This window comes from Dipodomys merriami, unplaced genomic scaffold, assembly GCF_024711535.1.
Source record: "Dipodomys merriami isolate MVZ:Mamm:240054 unplaced genomic scaffold, mDipMer1.0.p SCAF_51, whole genome shotgun sequence".
NCBI lineage: Eukaryota > Metazoa > Chordata > Mammalia > Rodentia > Heteromyidae > Dipodomys > Dipodomys merriami.
In genome coordinates, this window is record NW_027206080.1 from 5,750,028 (window position 1) to 5,768,749 (window position 18,722).

At 38.0% G+C, this 18,722-nt stretch overlaps 1 protein-coding gene across 2 annotated transcripts in view; it reads left to right on the forward strand.

Annotated features, from left to right (window-relative positions):
• The window catches only part of Odad2 (outer dynein arm docking complex subunit 2), a 136,566-nt gene that overhangs the window by 68,598 nt on the left and 49,246 nt on the right, over positions 1-18,722 (forward strand). For both annotated transcript variants that reach the window (XM_069998205.1, XM_069998206.1), the window contains one exon: positions 373-487. In XM_069998205.1, coding sequence (XP_069854306.1) covers positions 373-487 — 115 coding nt within the window. The remainder of the gene's footprint in view (positions 1-372; positions 488-18,722) is intronic.

Here is an 18,722-nt window from a genome sequence, read left to right on the forward strand (position 1 = left end):
TATTTCTTTTTCTTTCTTTTTTTAAACATTTAGGTAACTGTGTACAGCTAATTAAAAAGTTATGGGGCCTGATTTTCAGTCGAGGGGAACTGTTAATTACCCTGTAGCTTGCTTTCTTTATCATGAAAATTCTAAAGTGAAATCTGAGGTCTGGAGATTTGACACTGTGGTATTAGTTCTGTTTTCCTCAAAGTTTTACAAAAAACAAATCTATCAAAACAGCAGAAGCATACAATAAAACACACAAAAAGCAACCAAAAAATCTAAAGAAGAAAATGAATTGGAATTATGTAATAGGTAGGTAAGCTATTTAAATTTTCATTTGACTTAAGAATGATCATTTGTATCACTTCTGTTTTGCCTTCACCACAGAATAATCGATCGTTTAGATGGAGTTCGTTTGCTGTGGTCCTTGTTGAAAAATCCACACCCAGATGTCAAGGCCTCTGCAGCTTGGGCACTGTGTCCCTGCATCCAAAATGCAAAGGTAGGAAGGAAGAGACTGCAAACCATTCTCTTCTAGAACCTCTAACATTTCACTTTAGGTTAATAGTATTTGATGTATTTTGGTCAGATTGATCTGGTGGAAGAAAATGTAAAACAATGTTAATGTCAAATTTTTATCTATCTATCTATCTATCTATCTATCTATCTATCTATCTATCTATCTATCTATCTATCTATCTATCTATCTATCTATCTATCTATCTATCTATCTAGATGTTACTGAGGTTCAAACTCCAGGACTTATGCTTGTTAGACTGAGCTCTACCACCTGATCCCATTATCTCCAGCAACATTTTCTTCTGGTTATTTTTTAGATAGTCTCTTGAACTTTTCTGCCTAGGCTGGGCTTGAAGTGTAATCATGCAGCTTTTGGCTAAAATCTGTTTCCCAAGTAGCCAGTATTACCATCTGTGAACCAGCCATGAACTATCCCTTCCATGTCCCATGTCCATGCTCCTTCCTTTCTCCTTTCATACTTTTCCTTCCTTCCTTCCTTCCTTCCTTCCTTCCTTCCTTCCTTCCTTCCTTCCTTCCTTCCTTCCTTCCTTCCTTCCTTCCTTCCTTCCTTTCTCTTTCTTTCTTTCTTTCTTTCTTTCTTTCTTTCTTTCTTTCTTTCTTTCTTTCTTTCTTTCTTTCTTTCTTTTTCTCTCTCTTTCCCTCTCATTCTGTCTCCTTCCTTCCTTTTTCTCCTTCCTTCCTTCTTTTCCCTCCCTTCCCTTCCTTCCTTCCTTTCTCTTTCTTTCTTTCTTTCTTTCTTTCTTTCTTTCTTTCTTTCTTTCTTTCTTTCTTTCTTTCTTCCTTCCTTCCTCCCTCCCTCCCTTCCTTCTCTCTCTCTTTCCTTGTTTCTTTCTTTCTCTTTCTATCTGTTTATTTTCTAGGTTAGCCTTGAACATACTACATAGCCCACACAACCTCAGCCTCCCAAGTAGGTGGATGATAGACCTGTGCCCTCAAAACTAGCCTGCTTCTTTAATCTTGACTTAGCATTTTTCATGTTTAGATTTCTCTTGGAAATCTTTATTGTTAAAGCTATATCTACATAACTCTAGATATTATCCTAAATGTAGAAACTGAGATATGGCATATGCCAGAAGTAGATACTTTTGTTTATGAAAACATTAATGGAACTCTTTTTATCACATAAAATATTTTAGATCTCAAATGTTCACCTAGGAGAATATGGACAAAAGGTTGAATAGTTTATTCATATACTGTATCCTATAATTCATAAATAAAAAGGGAACCATTTAAGCAATGTATTCGTCAGCATGATAAATCTTACATATTAAGCAAAAAAGATGTGTCAGAAGCACATATACATTGTTATTCCTATTAAAATGTAAAGAAAAAAGTTTAAATGTAAAATTTAAATGACACTGTTTAGGAAGCATTATAAGCCTCGAATGCAAAGATAGATGTGCTTAGCTTGAAGCATAATTCTTAGCAGGTTTATCAACTAGCAGCCTAGTCTGTTATTCAAAAATATTCAACAAATACTAAATATTTAAGAAACATGACTAGTATAAAACAGACTAAGGTTTTTTTTGGGGGGAGGGGTCCGGCTGAGAACCTGAACTCTGGGCTCTTCAGCTCAAGGCTAAGCGCTCTACCACTTGAGCCACAGGGCCACTTGCGGCTTTTTTTTTCTTTTTCTGCTTATGTGGTGCTGAGGAATCAAAGCCAGGGCCTCATGCATGCAAGGCAAGCGCTCTACCACTGAGCCACCTTCCCAGCTCAAAACAGACTAAGTTTGATAAGCATAATTAACTCCAAAGGAAATGGAGATAATGGAAGGAACAGAATATACCACTCAGTTTTAAAAATTAATATCTCCAGACAGATATAAGGAATAGTATGGATAAATAGGCCATTTTTGAAAACAAAATGTTTTTTTCCTAGCTTACATAATAGTACAAGGGGTTTGTTTTATTGTGATAATTCTGTAGATGGGAATAGTGAACTTTGGACAAATTCAACCCTTCTATTATAGTCCCATAATGCCCCTTATTGGTAAGATTATTAAAACATTTAAGTATAGGATCATATTGTCTGTAAACAGGGATAAATTGTCTTCTTTCTTTCCTCTCTGAATTATTTTTTATTTCCTTCTCTTGCTTTATTGCTCTGGCTAAGAATTTCACAACTATGTGGAATAAGAGTTGGAAAAGTGGCCATCATTGCTTCCTATTTACCATGATGTTGACCATAAATTTTTCCTATATACCTTTTATTATGTTGAAGTCTACTCCTTCCATTGCTAGTTTCTTCAGAATTTTCACTATGAAAAGATGTTGAATTTTGCCAAAGGCCTTTCCTGCATTGAGATAATCATGTGATTTTTATACTTGAGTCTATTTAAATGATGTCTTATATTTATTGATTTACTTATGATGAGTGTATTGAGCCATCCTTGAATCCCTGGGATAAAAGCAACTTGATTACAGGGATATTCTTTTTAGTATATTATTGAATTTGGGGGTGCCAGTATTTTATTGAGATTTTTTTCATCTATCTTTTTCAAGAAATTTTCTTGGTTGTTATAGTTTTAGTATTAGGGTGTTTGAAAACATTGCCTCCTTTCTGTTCCTTGGAATAGATTGTAGAGGAGTAGCATTGGGTCTTCTTCAAAGGTTTGATAGAATTTGGACACAAATCCATCCAGTCCTAGGTTCTTCTTTGTTTTGGAATCTCTTTATAACTGTTGTGACCTCATTTCTTTTTATAGATTGGCTTGACTGGTTTATATCTTCTTGATTCAATTTTGTGGTTCAAATGTATCTAGAAATGTATCTATTTCTGCTAGATATTCCAGTTCATTAGAATACAGGCTTTCAACATATTCCCTAATGATCTTTTGGATTTCCTTGGTATTGCTGTAATATCCTCTTTTTCTTTTCTAATTTTATTAGTTTGGGTCTTTCTTTTGGTCTATTGGGCTAACAGGTTATCAATGTCATTTATCTTTTCAAAGAATCAACTCCCAGATATTTCCTAAAAAATTTTAAAGGAATATTTACAGAGTAAGAGAAGTTTTCAAAATTAAAAGTTATCTGACAGAATAATAAATTTAGTAAAATAAAATGAAAAATAAAGGGTAGACATGGCCAAACATTTATCTACAAAATAAATTCTAGTAGCTAACTAAAAGTGTAAACACAGGAAGAAAGAAAATAGGATATTAAAATAGGTAAAAAGGAAGATAGTTACTAAGGGGGAACATACTATTTTTATTAAAATATAATTTATTATCATTAAGGTGCTGTACAGAGCAGTTACCATTTCACACATAATCAGTGTTTTTAAGGTCACACATAATCAGTTTCCTTAAGGTGAATTGCTGAAGGAAAACTTGAATATAGAGCTGGGAAGGTGGCTCAGTGGTAGAGCGCTTGCCTTGCATGCATGAAGCCTGGGTTCGATTCCTCAGCACCACATAAACAGAAAAAACCAGAAGTGGAGCTGTGGCTCAAGTGGTAGAGTGCCAGTCTTGAGCAAAAGAAGCTCAGGGAGTGCTGGGAAGGTGGCTTAGTGGTAGAGTGCTTGCCTAGCATGCATGAAGCCCTGAGTTCGATTCCTTAGTACCACATAAGCAGAAAAAGCTGGAAGTGGTGCTGTGGCTCAAGTGATAGAATGCTAGCCTTGAGAAAAAGAAGCTCAACGACAGTGCCCAGGCCCTGAGTTCAAATCCCAGGACTGGCAAAAAAAAAAAGGAGCAGCTCAGGAACAGTGCCCAGGCCCTGAATTCAAGCCCCAGGACTGGAAAAACAACAACAAAACAAAACAACCTTGAGTACATAGATTGTAAAGATTCACTTTATACCCAACAACAACAGCAACAAAAACCAAAAATGGCTACAACTCTTTCTCTTCCTCTTTCCTTCCTTCCTTCCTTCCTTCCTTCCTTCCTTTCTTTCTTTCTTTCCTTTATTCTTTTCTTTCTTTCCTTTTTTTTTTTTTTGGTGCCTGTCTAGGTGCTTGAACTCAGGGACTGGATGCTGTCCTTTACCTTTTATACTCAAGGCTAGCACTCCACCACTTTTGGCTTTTTGGAAGATAAGAGTCTCACTGACTTTCCTGCCCAGGCTGGCTTTGAACTATGGTCCTCATATCCCAGCCTCCTGAATAGCTAGGATGATAGGCATGAGCCACCAGCACCTGTCATATTCTGTGCTCTTTAATTTAACAACGGAAGCACCAAAGGTCAAACTGTAGTTACCTAGTTACAGAAAAAATCCACTGGAGATTTTTGTGAAGATTTTTCTTTAAGTTTACCATTGAAGGTATTTTCCACATTAGGAATTGGGAAAGTAAATTTTTCCAATGATGATCACAAACTGTGACAAAATACCCTGAGATTTGACCTCCATGGTGGTGTTGTTTAGTATGTTTCATGAGCTGTGAGTCTGGTCACAGACTAATAACTGTTTCTCAAAAAAATGTGAGCTATTTGTAAATGGGAGTGGAAAGCCCATTGCTTTCAAGCTCAATGATCAAACACATTTTTGGAGGAACCGGCCGTGGGGCAGGTGTTCAGTATTAAGAACTAGCGCTGTAAAGAAGGCAGGAACCCAACCTGGCAAAGCTCTGCAGTAAATTCTTTGTTCTTAAGAAGCAAAACCCACTGCTGCAGAAAGTCAGCTCAAATTTGTGCTGCACAAATAATAAGATGTTGAAAAATAACAGCAGCCATGTAAAGAATGTGTAATTGCAAATACTTTCATGCTTTCTGCCAACCTTTATAAGATCTATGTTTCTCTACTCAAATATCATCGCATTTTTAGTTTTATTACTTTCTGTGAATGTCACTGAACAGAAATTTTCTGAATGCAGTTTCTTTCCATGAATGAGTTCTTAAAATAATTTTATGAAGAAAAAAAGCACTTTAAATATATCTGGCTTTTTTAAGAAATAAAAAGTGTTGTAATTCATGTCAATTTTAATCATATAATTGATATTAATTTATCACAGCCAATTCCTTATGCATTAGATACGATCCAGGATTGCCATTGTAGAGTTAGTCCTGTGAGTGTGTAGTACAGTCAGTCATAGGTTTAGAAAGCAAATTCAAACATTCTATCTTCTAAATCAGTAATGTATCTGTAAGAGCGTTTGACCTTGTAACCTTAAACTTAAGCTTTTTACTTGTTCAGAAAATGTTTGATTTTGATTTTTGATCTTGGTGGAAATAAAAAAAACCTGCAAAGTAATTTAAAAAGCAGTGATATAAGGATCCTCTAACAAATGATTAGAGAAATCTGAGCGTGACTCCTGGGAAGGAAAGGGAAGGGAGGGTGGGGAGGAAAGAGTATGCTTCAGAAGGAAGAGTAGTGGAGGAGGGGAAAAAAGAGGGGAGGGGGAGGGGGAGAGAGTGGAGGGAAAAGAAAAGGGAAGGATAAAGAATGGAGGGGAAATATAGGGAAGGGAGGGGAAAGGAGGGAAGAAGAAAGGACAGGAAGGGAGGAGGGAAGGGGAGGAGAGAGTAGTGGAGAAGGGAAGTAGAAAGAGAAGAGGTAGGGAGAGGAGGGGAGGGGAGGGGAGGGACTTTTGAGGTTAGAAATACATGCTGGGGACAATGTTAGGCTGTAATGTTGGGCCCTGAGTGTGGACAAGGCCAGCTTCCTGAGCACAGGTGTGGCAGACACAGCTGAGCAAACAGGGCAGGCAGTTGAGATCACTCTCAGTAACTTCAGCTGCCCAGTGAGCCATGCTGCCCCGTCCCACAGCCAGAGAATCAAGGCATGTGGAGGGTTTAGTTTCATCCCGAGGATACCACTATAAACTCACTTTATGGGTTTCAGTTTGGCCATGCTTGGGTTGTGTAACATTTTGGCAAAAAAACAAAAAACCGAAAACCTAATGTCGTTTAGAAAAATATCCACCTAAAACTTCTTTAGAATGTAATCCTGCTTGGGTTCTGTTGTCTGAGGTTGCTATCAATTTTGGTTACCAAATACTGTTCTAAGTAATCTTCTCAAATATCCTCCAGTTCTAGAATCCTAAAAGAGGAAAGTTAAAAAAAAAAAAAAAAACAAGAAACTACACTATAAATTTTTTTTGCATGCCAGCTTTCCAAGCGGGCACATAAATGTTTAAAACCAAACATCTTGAAGGTGTTAAAAAGTCTATCCTCTACAATTAATAGACATTTATAATAATGTAGTGTGTGTGTGTGTGTGTGTGTGTGTGTGTGTGTGTGTGTGTGTGTGTGTGTGTGTGTGTGTGCTGGTATTGGGTCTGGGAGCTGTCCTTTAGCTGTTATTTTTTCTCAAGGCTGCACTCTACCTCTTGAGCTATAACTTCTTTCCCACTTTCTGTGGGTAAATTGGAGATGAGTATCACTTTTCTGCCCAGGCTGATTTCAAACTGAGATCCTGAGAGATCTCAGCTTCCTGAGTAGCAAGGACTATACTAAGGTATGAACAACGGGCACCCAGCAATTGTGTATTTTTTTAAAGCTATTTTCTAAGCATAGCTGGAGAAGCTACTAGCTAACTGTCCTTGTCTGTGGCTTTCACCTGGACTCCCATCCCCCAAGCCCTGATGTCCTCAACACCTGCAGTGAAAGGGACCCATCTAGAAGTGTAGGACTGAAGAGAGGAATAATCCAGAAGCCAGAGAGTTATGACTAAATGTATACCTTATTCTAACCAAGTACCATATGTGCAAAATTTTACACTGATCATTTGCTATTTTTGAAGTCATTTAACTGCTTATTATTGTTGTTATTATTATTATTAGTGGTGGTGGTGGTGTGTGTGTATATATTTGTGACAGTACTGGGGTTTGGGGCTTGAACTCATGGCTTTGCACTCTCTCTTGGCTATTTTGCTCCTACCACTTGAGCCACACCTCCATTTTCATTTTTTCCCCTGGTATTTAGGCATGGACTTGGGGCCTGAGCACTAGCCTTTAGCTTTTTCACTCAAGCCTAACACTCTACTGCTTGATCTGCAGCTCTACTTCTGGCTTTTTGCGAGTTAACTGGAGATAAGAGTCTTAAGGACTTTTTGGCCCAGCCTGGCTTTCCACCATGATCTCCAAGTAGCTAGGATTACAGGTGTGAGCCAACAGCACCTGGCATCCACTTGTATTTTTTTGCTGTTAAATTGAGCTGGAGTTTTTTGGACTTTTCTGCTCAGCATGGCTTTGAACTCATTTATTTCAGTCTCCCAGGTAGCTAGATTTACTGGTAGGAGGCACTAGTGCTCAGATTTTAACTGTTCATTTTTGAAAGCATAGTTGGTTATCAGTTAGCAGTTAATTTAGTTAAATTAAGCATTGTATCTATCTCAGCTGCAAACACCCACCTCACACTGAACTTTGTCTCAATGGAAATTGTGCCATGTTAAGATGTACTGCCTCAGCTACCTGTCCACCCTAAGTAGCCAGCTTTATCTTTCTAGCTGTTCCAATACCCCCATCTGATTACTCCACTGTCTGAACCCTCATATCCATGTACCCTCTTTTTGTCCATTGTACCTGCCCACGTCTCAGCCCAGAATGGAGGCTCCAATCCATCTTGTCCAGAACTATAATTTAGGGATTGAATGTTGCTGGGAAAAAAACGCATGTAAGTGCAGTTTACCATTACTGCCATCTCAGGTTGATAATGAACTACGTTTCTCTAAGGTTCTTGCTTCCCTAGTCTCTTCAAACGCGTTCTTGTCCCTTCTCTGTACAGGACTCCAGTTTGGAGTTTATTAGGAATGTGATACCCAAAGTGTAGGAATATCTTTGTTTTCCCATCTATAAGTCTATCTGAATCTGCACGTTCATCTTCTATTTCAACATTTTAAGAGAGTTGTTTTGTTGTTCTACACCTTTCACCCTATCTTTTATAAGAAATGATGATCAGAAATAACTACTATTATTCTTTTTGTTTGTTTGTTTTGATGCCAGTCCTGGGGCTTGAACTCTGGGCCTGGGTGCCCTGACCTTTTTTTGCTCAAGGCTAACACTCTACCACTTGAGCCAAAGCACCATTTCCAGTTTTGTCTGAATAGTTATTTGAGATAAGAATCTCACAGATTTTCTGCCTCGCTGTCTTTGAACCTTGATCCTCAGATCTCCACCTCCTGAGTAGCTAGGATTATAGAAGTGAGTCACCAGTGCTGGGCCAAAACTGCCTGTCATTCTCAGTATCATGCCTTTCCAGTTTCTTTTAGAGTTTCCCTCTTTATTTTCAGCTTTCAGCAATTATGGTGGGAGTGTTTCTGTGTATCTGCTTCAGTAAGTTACTCTGCTCATGGTTCAGTTTTCTAAATCTGTGGGAATGCCGACTGATTAAAATTTGGAAGAAGTTTAGATCACTCATATTTCAAAAATGATCTCCAATTTTTTTCTCCTTTCATTCCATATACTTCTTCAAACATCTTGTTGGTTTTAATTTTTTTTGGGGGGGGGGTCCAGTCGTGGGCCTGAACTCTGGGCCTGGATGCTGTCCCTCAGCTCAAGGCTAGCGCTCTACCACTTGAGCCACAGCGCCACTTCCGGCTTTTTTTCCTGCTTATGTGGTGCTGAGGAATGGAACCCAGGGCCTCATGCATGCAAGGGAAGCGCTCTACCACTGAGCTACCTTCCCAGCCCTGTTGGTTTTAATTTTTATATGTGTCTTTGTGTGTGCATATGTGTGTGTTTGGAAATTGCATTTAAAAAATCATATGTGACATATATTAAGTGGGGTAACCGTCTTTCCTTAATGAGGCAGCTGAAGAAAGAGGTAATCAGTTTAATGAAATAAAAATTGAATTTGTTGGGAGCAGGATTACAATTTAAACCATTCACCAATACCTCAGAAATCACCTTTGCATTTTCAGCTCACCCTCAATTAGCTGAGTACCTCCGAAGCTTACAACAATTTTTTTTAAAAAACTTTCATCACAAGTTGACTAGGGTAGGGAGATGGTTATACTTTTGGTTAGATTCATGTTACCTCTGCCTACAAGTCGTTTGTAGGTAAATCGAGACAAATCGTTCCTCTAGCTAGTGTGAGGGCCAAATACAGCAAGATTCCTTGGCCTCAAAATTACAAAATTGCAAGTTCTGCAAACGATGGGGATATAGGGTGCTAGACTAGGAGAATGCAGCCACCATCCAGGGACTCAGATTGGAAAAGGATTGGTAGGGTCATAGAGTGAGGGCGGGCGCAACATCCATCAGTGAGCCTTCACTGTGGGAGAGGAGAGTACAGGGCATAGGACAGGGGCATAGGACAGGACATAGCAGCATGTGAGACTTCAGAATTGCAGTGCTAGAAAGCCAGGACACAATGACACTGAAGACTTTACACAGTGAGTCAGGAGGACCGATGACCGTCTTCCAGCCTAGCCTTTGGGTTTTTATATAAATTCAAATTTGATATACAAGGTTCATAAAAAAGTGAAAGATTTTCTAGTCTTCTATTTACTTCTCTTCCTAACAGTCTTTGCCTTTGCAAAGACCCACGTGTACAATACCATCTTCTTCTGTCCTGTCTGTTGTGCCTGACTACTAGTAGTATTCTGGATTAAGCTAGAGGTGAAATCTTTCTATATTCCTGGTCTTAGAGAAAAAGCTTTCCGTCTTTTTCTATCAAGTGTGATGTGAGCTGTTGAGTTTTCATAGCTTTTATTCCAAAATTTTGAGGTTGTTTTCCTTTGCATCTAGTTTGCTGAGCTTTCTTTTTATCATGAAAAGATGTTGAATTTTGTCCATTGCTCTTTCTGTATCCATTGAGGCAGTCATGGGATGTTTTGTTTATGGGATGTATTATCCAGCTTCATTCTCATATGGTGAAGCATCCTAAATTCCAGGAATAATCTCACCTTGTTCTGGTATACGACTCTTTTAATATGCTGTTGACTTAGGTAGAATTTTTTTTACCAACAGCATTCATTAAAAAGATTGTTTTTTAGAGTTCTTGTTCTTTAAAATTTTTGTCTTCAGTGTTAGAGATATGCTGGTCTTATATAAGAAATTTGAGAGTGCTAGTTACCTCTACTTTTTTTTTTTTCCAGTCTTATGGCTTGAACTCAGGGCCTGGACATTGTCCCTGAGCTTCTTTTGCTCAAGGCTAGCACTCTACCACTTGAGCCAAAGCACCACTTCTGGCTTTTCTGTGTATGTGGTACTGAGGAATGGAACCCAGGGCTTCATGCATGCTAGGCAAGCACTCTACCACTAGGCCACATTCCCTACCTCTACTTCTTTGGAAGAGGTTTTGAGGAGCTGATATTAACGCTTCTTACAATGTTTGGTAGAATTCACCAGTGGAGCCATTTAGATCTGGATTTTTCTTCCTTGGGAGGGTTTTTAATATTGCTTTGATCTCCTTGGTCATTCATTACGGGTCTGTCTCAATTTTCTGTTTGTCATTAAATCGTGATATACTTCTTTATCTCTAGTACTTGGGATGTTGAGGGGATAATGAGTTTGTGGCCAGCAAAAGATTGTCTCATTACAATTATGTAATTCTAGTACTTTCTCTTTCACCTGTAGTATTCTCTTACAGTTCTTATTTCTATAAAATTGGTTCTAATACTCTCTCTTTTGTTACTGATTTTAATTATTCAAATCTTACCTGTCCCTCTTCCTTCTATGTAGGTGAAACTCTTTCCATTAATAATTTTTGAATAGCTAAGTCTTGGTTTCATTGCTTTTCTATATTTCCTTTCTTTCTTTCTTTCTTTCTTCCTTTCTTTCTTTTGTTCTTTCTTATTTTCTTTTTCTCTCTTGTTCTCCCTTTCTCTTTCTTTCTCTCTTTCTCTCTCTTTCTTTCCCTTTCTTCCTTTCTTCTTTCTTTCCCTCCCCTTCTCTCTTGTTATTTCTCCTTTCTCTCCTTCCCCCTCTCTCTTTCTTTCAGTATTTCCTTCTATCTCTCTACTTCCTTCCTTCCTCTTTCTCTTTCTTTCTTTCTCTCTTTTTCTTTCTTTCTTTCTCTCTCTTTCTTATTTTCTTTTTCTTTCTCTCTCTTTCTTTCTTATTTTCTTTTTCTTTCTCTTTTTCTCTCTCATTCTCCCTTTCTCTTTCTTTCTCTCGTTCCCTCCCCTTCTCTCTTGTTCTTTCTCCTTTCTCTCTTTCCCCCTCTCTCTTTCTTTCAGTCTTTCCTTCTCTCTCCTTCATTCCTTCCCTCCTCTCTCCTCTCTCTCTTTCTCTTTTTCTTTCTTTCTCTCTTTCCTTTCTTTCTTTCTTTCCTTTCTTTCTTTCTCTTTCTCTCTGTTTCTCTCTTTCTTTCTCTCTCTCTTTCCTTCCTTCCTTCCTTCCTTCCTTCCTTCCTTCCTTCCTTCCTTCCTTCCTTCCTTCCTTCCTTCCTTCCTCCCTCTCTCCCTCCCTCTCTCTCCCTCTCTCTCTCTCTTTCTCCCTTCCTTCCTTCCTTCCTTCCTTCCTTCCTTCCTTCCTTCCTTCCTTCCTTCTTTTCTTTCTTTCTTTCTTTCTTTCTTTCTTTCTTTCTTTCTTTCTTTCTTTCTTTCTTTCTTTCTTTCTTTCTTTCTTTCTTTCTTTCTTTCTTTCTTTCTTTCTTTCTTTCTTTCTTTCTTTCTTTCTTTCTTCTCAGGCCTGGGTACTGCCCTTTATCTTCTCAAGGCTAGCTCTGTGCTACTTGAACCACAGCTCTACTTCCAGCCTTTTGGCGGGTAATTTATTAGAGATAAGAGTCTCACAGACTTTCCTGCATGGGCTGGTTTTGAATTGAGGTCCTCAGGTATCATCTTCCTGAGTAGCTAGGATTACAGGCATGAACTTGTATTGTCTTTCTATTTCCCTTGTGATTTTTCATTGATTGTTTACAAATATGTTGCTTAATTTCCATCTATTTCTGAATTTTTGTTAGCCTTCTACCATAGATTTATAGCTTCATTCTACAGTGACTGGGAAAAATCTAAAAATATTTTTTACAAAAATTTAATACTTGCTTTGTGACTTAACTGATGGTCCAGCCTTGAAAATGTCCAATACACACTTGGGAAAATATGTATTATTCTGATGTTGGATCGAGTGCTTTGTGTATGCCTATGAGGTCTGATTGGTCTGTAGTGCTGTTCAGTTCCTCTGTTTCCTCGTTTGTCTTTGCTTTGGTTGTTCTAGTCCTGATTAACCATAGCATATTTGTTTCCCGTTGTTACTATAGTGATCTGTATTCTTTCAGTTCCATCAGTGTTGGTTTTATATAATTTGGAGCTGTTATATTACTATGTTATATTCGCCTTGAGGTATCTGAGTGTTTGTTAGTCCCCCTGTGGCTTTCATGAGCCATTATCTTGTACAGCTTCTGCAATCTGGCTTTTGGATGGCTACCATGTCCTGTCTGAACTCTGATTGGAGTGAGAAAATGGCCAGTCTCTCAGGCATCCCTGAAACGACTTCTACTCTGCTCTTTCCAGCTCCTTGGGAATTGAGCTACTACCTCTGGTTGTGAGATGCTCATCTAGAAGAAGGGTGAGATAAATGAATGTAACATCATCAGGACAATTCCCAGTGGCTTGACTTTTTCCATGGTTCAGCATTTGCTTGTTTGCTTTGCATTAATTTCCAGCACTCTCAGAGAGTGATTTTGGTTACCCTATAGTTATTTCATGGGAGAATTGGGGTCTGCAGCATCTAAATCATCATCCTAATAACATCCATGCTTTCTGGTGAAAAGTCAGCTGTTAATCCTCATGAGGCTCCCCTTTTTTTTTTAATGTCCTGGACTTTTAAACTCAAGGGCCTAGGAATGGTCTGTAGTTTCTTTTTGGTAAAGACTAGCACTCTACCACTTGAGCCACAGCTTGAGTTCTGGCTCTTTTGGTAATTTACTGGAGAAAAGAGTCTTTTTTTTTTTTTTTTTGTCGGTCATGGGGCTTGAACTCTGGGCTTGGGCACTGACCCTCAGCTCTTCAGCTCAAGGCGAGCCCTCTACCACTTGAGCTACAGTGCCACTTCTGGTTTTCTAATGGTTTATTGGAGATAAGAGTCTCACGGTCTTTCCTGCTTAGGCTGGCTTTGAACCGCTATCCTCAGATCTCAGTCTCCTGAGTAGCTAGGATGACAGGCATGAGCCACCGACGCCTGGCAAGAGAGAAATAAGAGTCTTGTGGAGCCTGGTGTGGTGGCTCACGCCTGTCATCCTATCCACTCAGGTGGCTGATATCTGAGAAGGTCAGTTCCCAGCCAGCCTGGACAGGAAAGTCCATGACACTCTTTTCTCCAATTAACCGCCAGAAAACCAGAAATGGCAGTGGGACTCAAAATGGTAGAGCTCTAGCCTTTAGTGGAAAAAGCTCAGGGACAGTGCCCAGGCCCTGAGTTCAAGCCCCATGACCAACAAAAAAAGAAAAAGAGTTTCATGGACTTTCCTGACTGGGCTGGCTGAGAACTGTGATCCTCAGATCTCAGTTTCCTGAGTAGCTAGGATTACAGGTGTGAGCCACCCGTGTCCAACTCCCTCTGGGAAATTTTAAGGTTCTCTGTCTTTCAGCAGTTTGCTTATGAGTTTAAGTATGGTGTTCTTCAATATTATCCTATGGTAGAATTTGTTAAGATGCTTGGCTAGGTAGATTAAAGTTTTTCATCAAACAGAGGGTACAATTATTTTTCAAATATTTCTTCTCACCATTTCTCTCCTCTTTTCTATTTGTATATGAAAGTTTACTTAATGCTTCCCACAGTCTGTGAGGCCATGCTCTTTTATTTAAAAAAAGATTCCTTTTCTTTTGACATTTCTTTTGACTGAATAACCTAAATTGACCTGTCTTCAGATTCGCTGCATCCCTCTTCTGCCTATTCAGTTATGCTATCCAGCTCCCTAATGGCTTTTCCATCTCAGCGATCATTCTTTCAAATGCACTCAAGAAATTCAACTCGAAAATTTCTATCTAATTCTTTGTAAAATAAATTCAAATCCCTTTATAGATACTCTTTCCTCCTGAGACATTGTTGTCAAAATTTAATGTAAAGATACTGATATCCGTTAGTTTCTTGAACATATTTGTAATTGCTCATTTAAAATCTTTGCCTGAGAAGTTTGACCCTGTACAGACTTCCTTGGGGACAGATTCTATTGATTGTCCTTCCCTCCACCCCCTGGAAAAGTCTACCTTGAATAATACTCATCTCTTTATATATATATTTGTCTCTCCCTTTTACTCTTACTGACAATATTTTAAATGATAAAAGGTGAAATCTCTATAAATCAGATTTCTTCCTAGGGTTTGTGTCATTGCTTTGTTGTTTGTCACTGTTTGTTTTAATTTCTTGGAGTATTTCTGTACATTCTTCATTATGTATTGCCCTTAATGTCTCTATTCAGCTACCTCACTGATTAGAAAGTGAATTAACAGTTTTTGTTTTGTTTTGTTTTTATCAATTGTCTTGTCCGGCTATATCTCCTGCACTTTGAAGAGAGACACTCTCTTGTACTTTGTGGAACACATTCAACACTATGATAGTTTGAAACTCTGCCTTAGATTCCACTTCTTCTTGCTTGTATGGAGCCCTTTTAAGATAGACATGAGAAATTGAGACCACACACACTTCTGCACATGTGTGTAAAGATTAAGAATCCCAGTAATATGCTGGAGTTATGCAAGGCTATCTGTTGCTATCTCTTATCTTTTTTTTTTTTTGCTAGCCTTTTGTTTGTGGCAGTGGGCATTACCACCCTAAAGCAGCTACAGTTCAAATGGTGACCAATGTCTTTAAATGGCATTTTGAGAAAGATTCAAATCCATCTGTCCTACCTGTGGATGCTATGCTATGCTGTAGATTTTCTCTGACAGCATATTAGTAAAGTTTATGTTTTCAAGGTTAGAGTGAAGAGTTGGGTAATAGGGATAGTGAAAATGCCACACAACTGTTCTTGATGAGGCTCAGACATTTTTTGAAGACATGATTCCTGTTACAAGCTGTCCATTAAATTTGAGAATTCTTAAAGAATGAAAAAAGAAAAAGAAAAGTTGAATTTGTTGACTTTTGCCAGGTTCTTGCTATTTTGGAGGATCTTACATTTGAAGGCCTTACTCTAACCTTTGAAATATGTTCCTTTTGTGTTTATTCTTAAATTAAATGCATGTAATTGAGTTATGTAGAAGATGTTTCCATTCATATGAAGTGGTAACAAATTTTGGTAATTACCAGAATAGGTGATTCGTCACCTAGATTACACATTAAAATAAGTTTGTAAAATATTGTAATTCAAGAGTTCACTCCTATTCAAATAAATGTGTATAATTGAAATTGTGATCCGGTCATTCATGTTTGTAAAATCCCCCAGAGGGGATGAGCATAATATGAAACCAACTGTAAGAACCACTAATGTAGATCTTAGTTTTTAAATCCACAACATAAAATATACTGAATTATGTTTCTAATGCCTTCTAATTTAACAAATGACTAAATGTGTGGATAAAAGTGTCTTTGATAATATAAGTAAACACAAAATTATTATCTAATAACAGTCAACTGTCTTTTTGTCAACTCATTCTAACTTAGGTTTTAAACTAGCACTAAATATATACTAAGCTGTTGCTGAGTTATGTATTTTGAACTAGCTGTTTAAAGTGAATGACAAATAGAATCAAATTTCAAATGGCTATTTATCAGAATGACAATGATTGCTAACAAATGCATTCTTATTTAAAAAAAATAAGAACTATTTCAACAGCTATTACCATATTCCAAAATCACCTTGCTGTAATATTATATAGTCTGGCTTAATATAAGTTTTTCCATGTCTTTCCATTTCCTTATGAATGGTACAATATCATTCTTTCTGATGGATGAGTAGAATTCTTGATCCATTTGCCTACTGAGGGGCATCTGGGTTGATTCCATATCTTGGCTATGGTAAATAATGCTGCAATGAACATGGTAGTCCTGATATCTTTAGTGTAACCTTGTTTGTGGTCTATTGGATGGATGAATGTCCAGGGGTGGAACTGCTGGATCATAAGGAAGATCTATATTTAGTCTTTTGAGGACCCTCCATACTGCTTTCCAGAGTGGTGGAACACCAGTGGTATAGTCGAGTTCTCTTTGGGCTACATCCCCACTAGCATTTGTATTGTTAATTCTGTTGATAATGGCCTGGCTAACTGAGGTGGAATCTCAATGTTGTTTTGATTTGCATTTCTTTTTTGGTCGGTCATGGGGCTTGAACTCTGGGCTTGGGCGCTGTCACTTTGCTCTTCAGCTCAAGGTGAGCGCTCTACCACTTGAGCCACAGCGCCACTCCCGGCTTTTTTCTTTTTGCTTATGTGGTGCTGAGGAATTGAACCCAGGGTCTCATGCATGCAAGGCAAGCACTCTACCACTTGAGCCACAGTGCCATTTCTGTTTTTTGAGTGATTTGTTGGAGATAAAAGTCTCACAGACTTTCCTGCCTAGGCTGGCTTTGAACTGCGATCCTCAGATCTCAGTCTCCTGAGTAGCTAGGATTACAGGAGAGAGCCACTGGCGCCCTGCTTGATTTGCATTTCTTTTATGGCCAGAGATGTTGAACATTTCTTCATGTGTCAATTGGCCATACTTATTTCTTCTTTGGAGAAGTCTCTCTTGACTTATTAATTGGGCTGTTGCTTCTTTGAGGGTTTATTTGGGGGGGGGTGTTAATTTTTTTGAGCTTTAAGTATATCTTAGATATGAAGCCCTTGTCTAATGCATACCTGGTAAGAAAAAAACAATCTTCTCCCATTCTGTGGGCTTTCTATCTTGTTAGCTATGTCCTTTGCCATGCAGAAATTCTTCAGTTTGATTCAATCTCATTTACCCAGTTTTTCTTTGATTTATTGGATCTTTACTTTCTCAACCCATGCCTAGGAGCCCTAGTGTTTCCCCTACCCCCTCCTGTAATATTTTCACGGGATCTGGCCTTATATTGATGTCTTTGATCCATTTTGAATTGATTCTGGTGCAGGGTGATATCTAGCTTCAGTTTTCTGCATGTGGGCAGCCAATTTTGCCAGCACCTTTTGTTGAAGAGGCTGTCTGATACTGAAATCATGAAAGCAACTCCATTTGTAATAGGTTCAAAAAATACCTAGGAATTAAATGAAGACCTAAAGGACCTCTATTGTGAAAAGTTCAAAAATCTAAAAAAGGAAATTGAAGTAGATTTAAAGAAATAGGAAAAAAACCTTCCATGCTCCTGGATTACAAGTATTAACTTCATGAAAATGGCAATACTGTCCAAAGCAAATTACAAATTCAATGCGATACCCATCAAAATCCCAACATTTTTCAATGAAATAGAGAAAGCAATCCAAAAACTCATATGAAATAATAAAATACCCCAAATTGCAAAAAAACAATTCTTAACAGGAAGAAGAGTGTTGGAGGAATATCAATACCAAACCTCAAACTCTATTACAAAGCCACAAGAACAGACCTGAGGACTAATGGATTAGAATAGAAGACCCAGAAATGAATCCACAGACCTATAGCCACCTAATATTTGATAAGGAGCCAAAAACACAGGTTGGAAGAAAGCCTCTGGTTGTGTTTTAAGAGAAACTTAAATGAGGGAAGAGACCTATAAACACCATTTAAGATGGAAATTGGTTCAAGGCATGCAGCAGAGAAAATGAGGGGCATCAGATATCTTCCTTCAAATATGAGGATATCATTCATGAAGATGAGGATATAATGTTGTTAATATAATGTTGTTTCACATTCCACATATTTATAGAAAAATAATGTATGATAAAATGTTTACCCAAGAAGTAAAGTTTAAATGGAAGACTTCCTAGTTTGGAGCATTAATATTTCATAATTGCATTTTTTCCTGTCAAGAAGTATCATTTCAAGTGTTGTTCTTAACTTGATCCATATAACTTCCACTCAGAAGCACCTATATGAATCTAAACAGGAATTTGCAATGGTCATCTGAAGATGCAGATTTCCAAGCACAAACAGTGAAAAAAGTTACATACATACATAAATATATATCATATATATATGCAATATATTCAAATGTGTGCACATGTAGTTTGTTTATAAGTTCCAGCTGCTTTATGGTAATATGAGTTTGACTTATATTTGTTTAGCATCTTGTAGTTGTCATAAAGTTCTTTCAAATTCATCATTGGTTAAGAATGTCTAGTAATTAACTCTGTAAACCTCTGGATCCACAATAGAGCCTCTCAATACAGATCTTCTTATTAGAGAAGCACTGCATCTGGGGCAGAATCTACGAGGCCTGGCTAAATGGAAAAGCCACAGTTTTCTGTGATATTTAAGCAAACCATCTTGAATTAGGTTAGGGA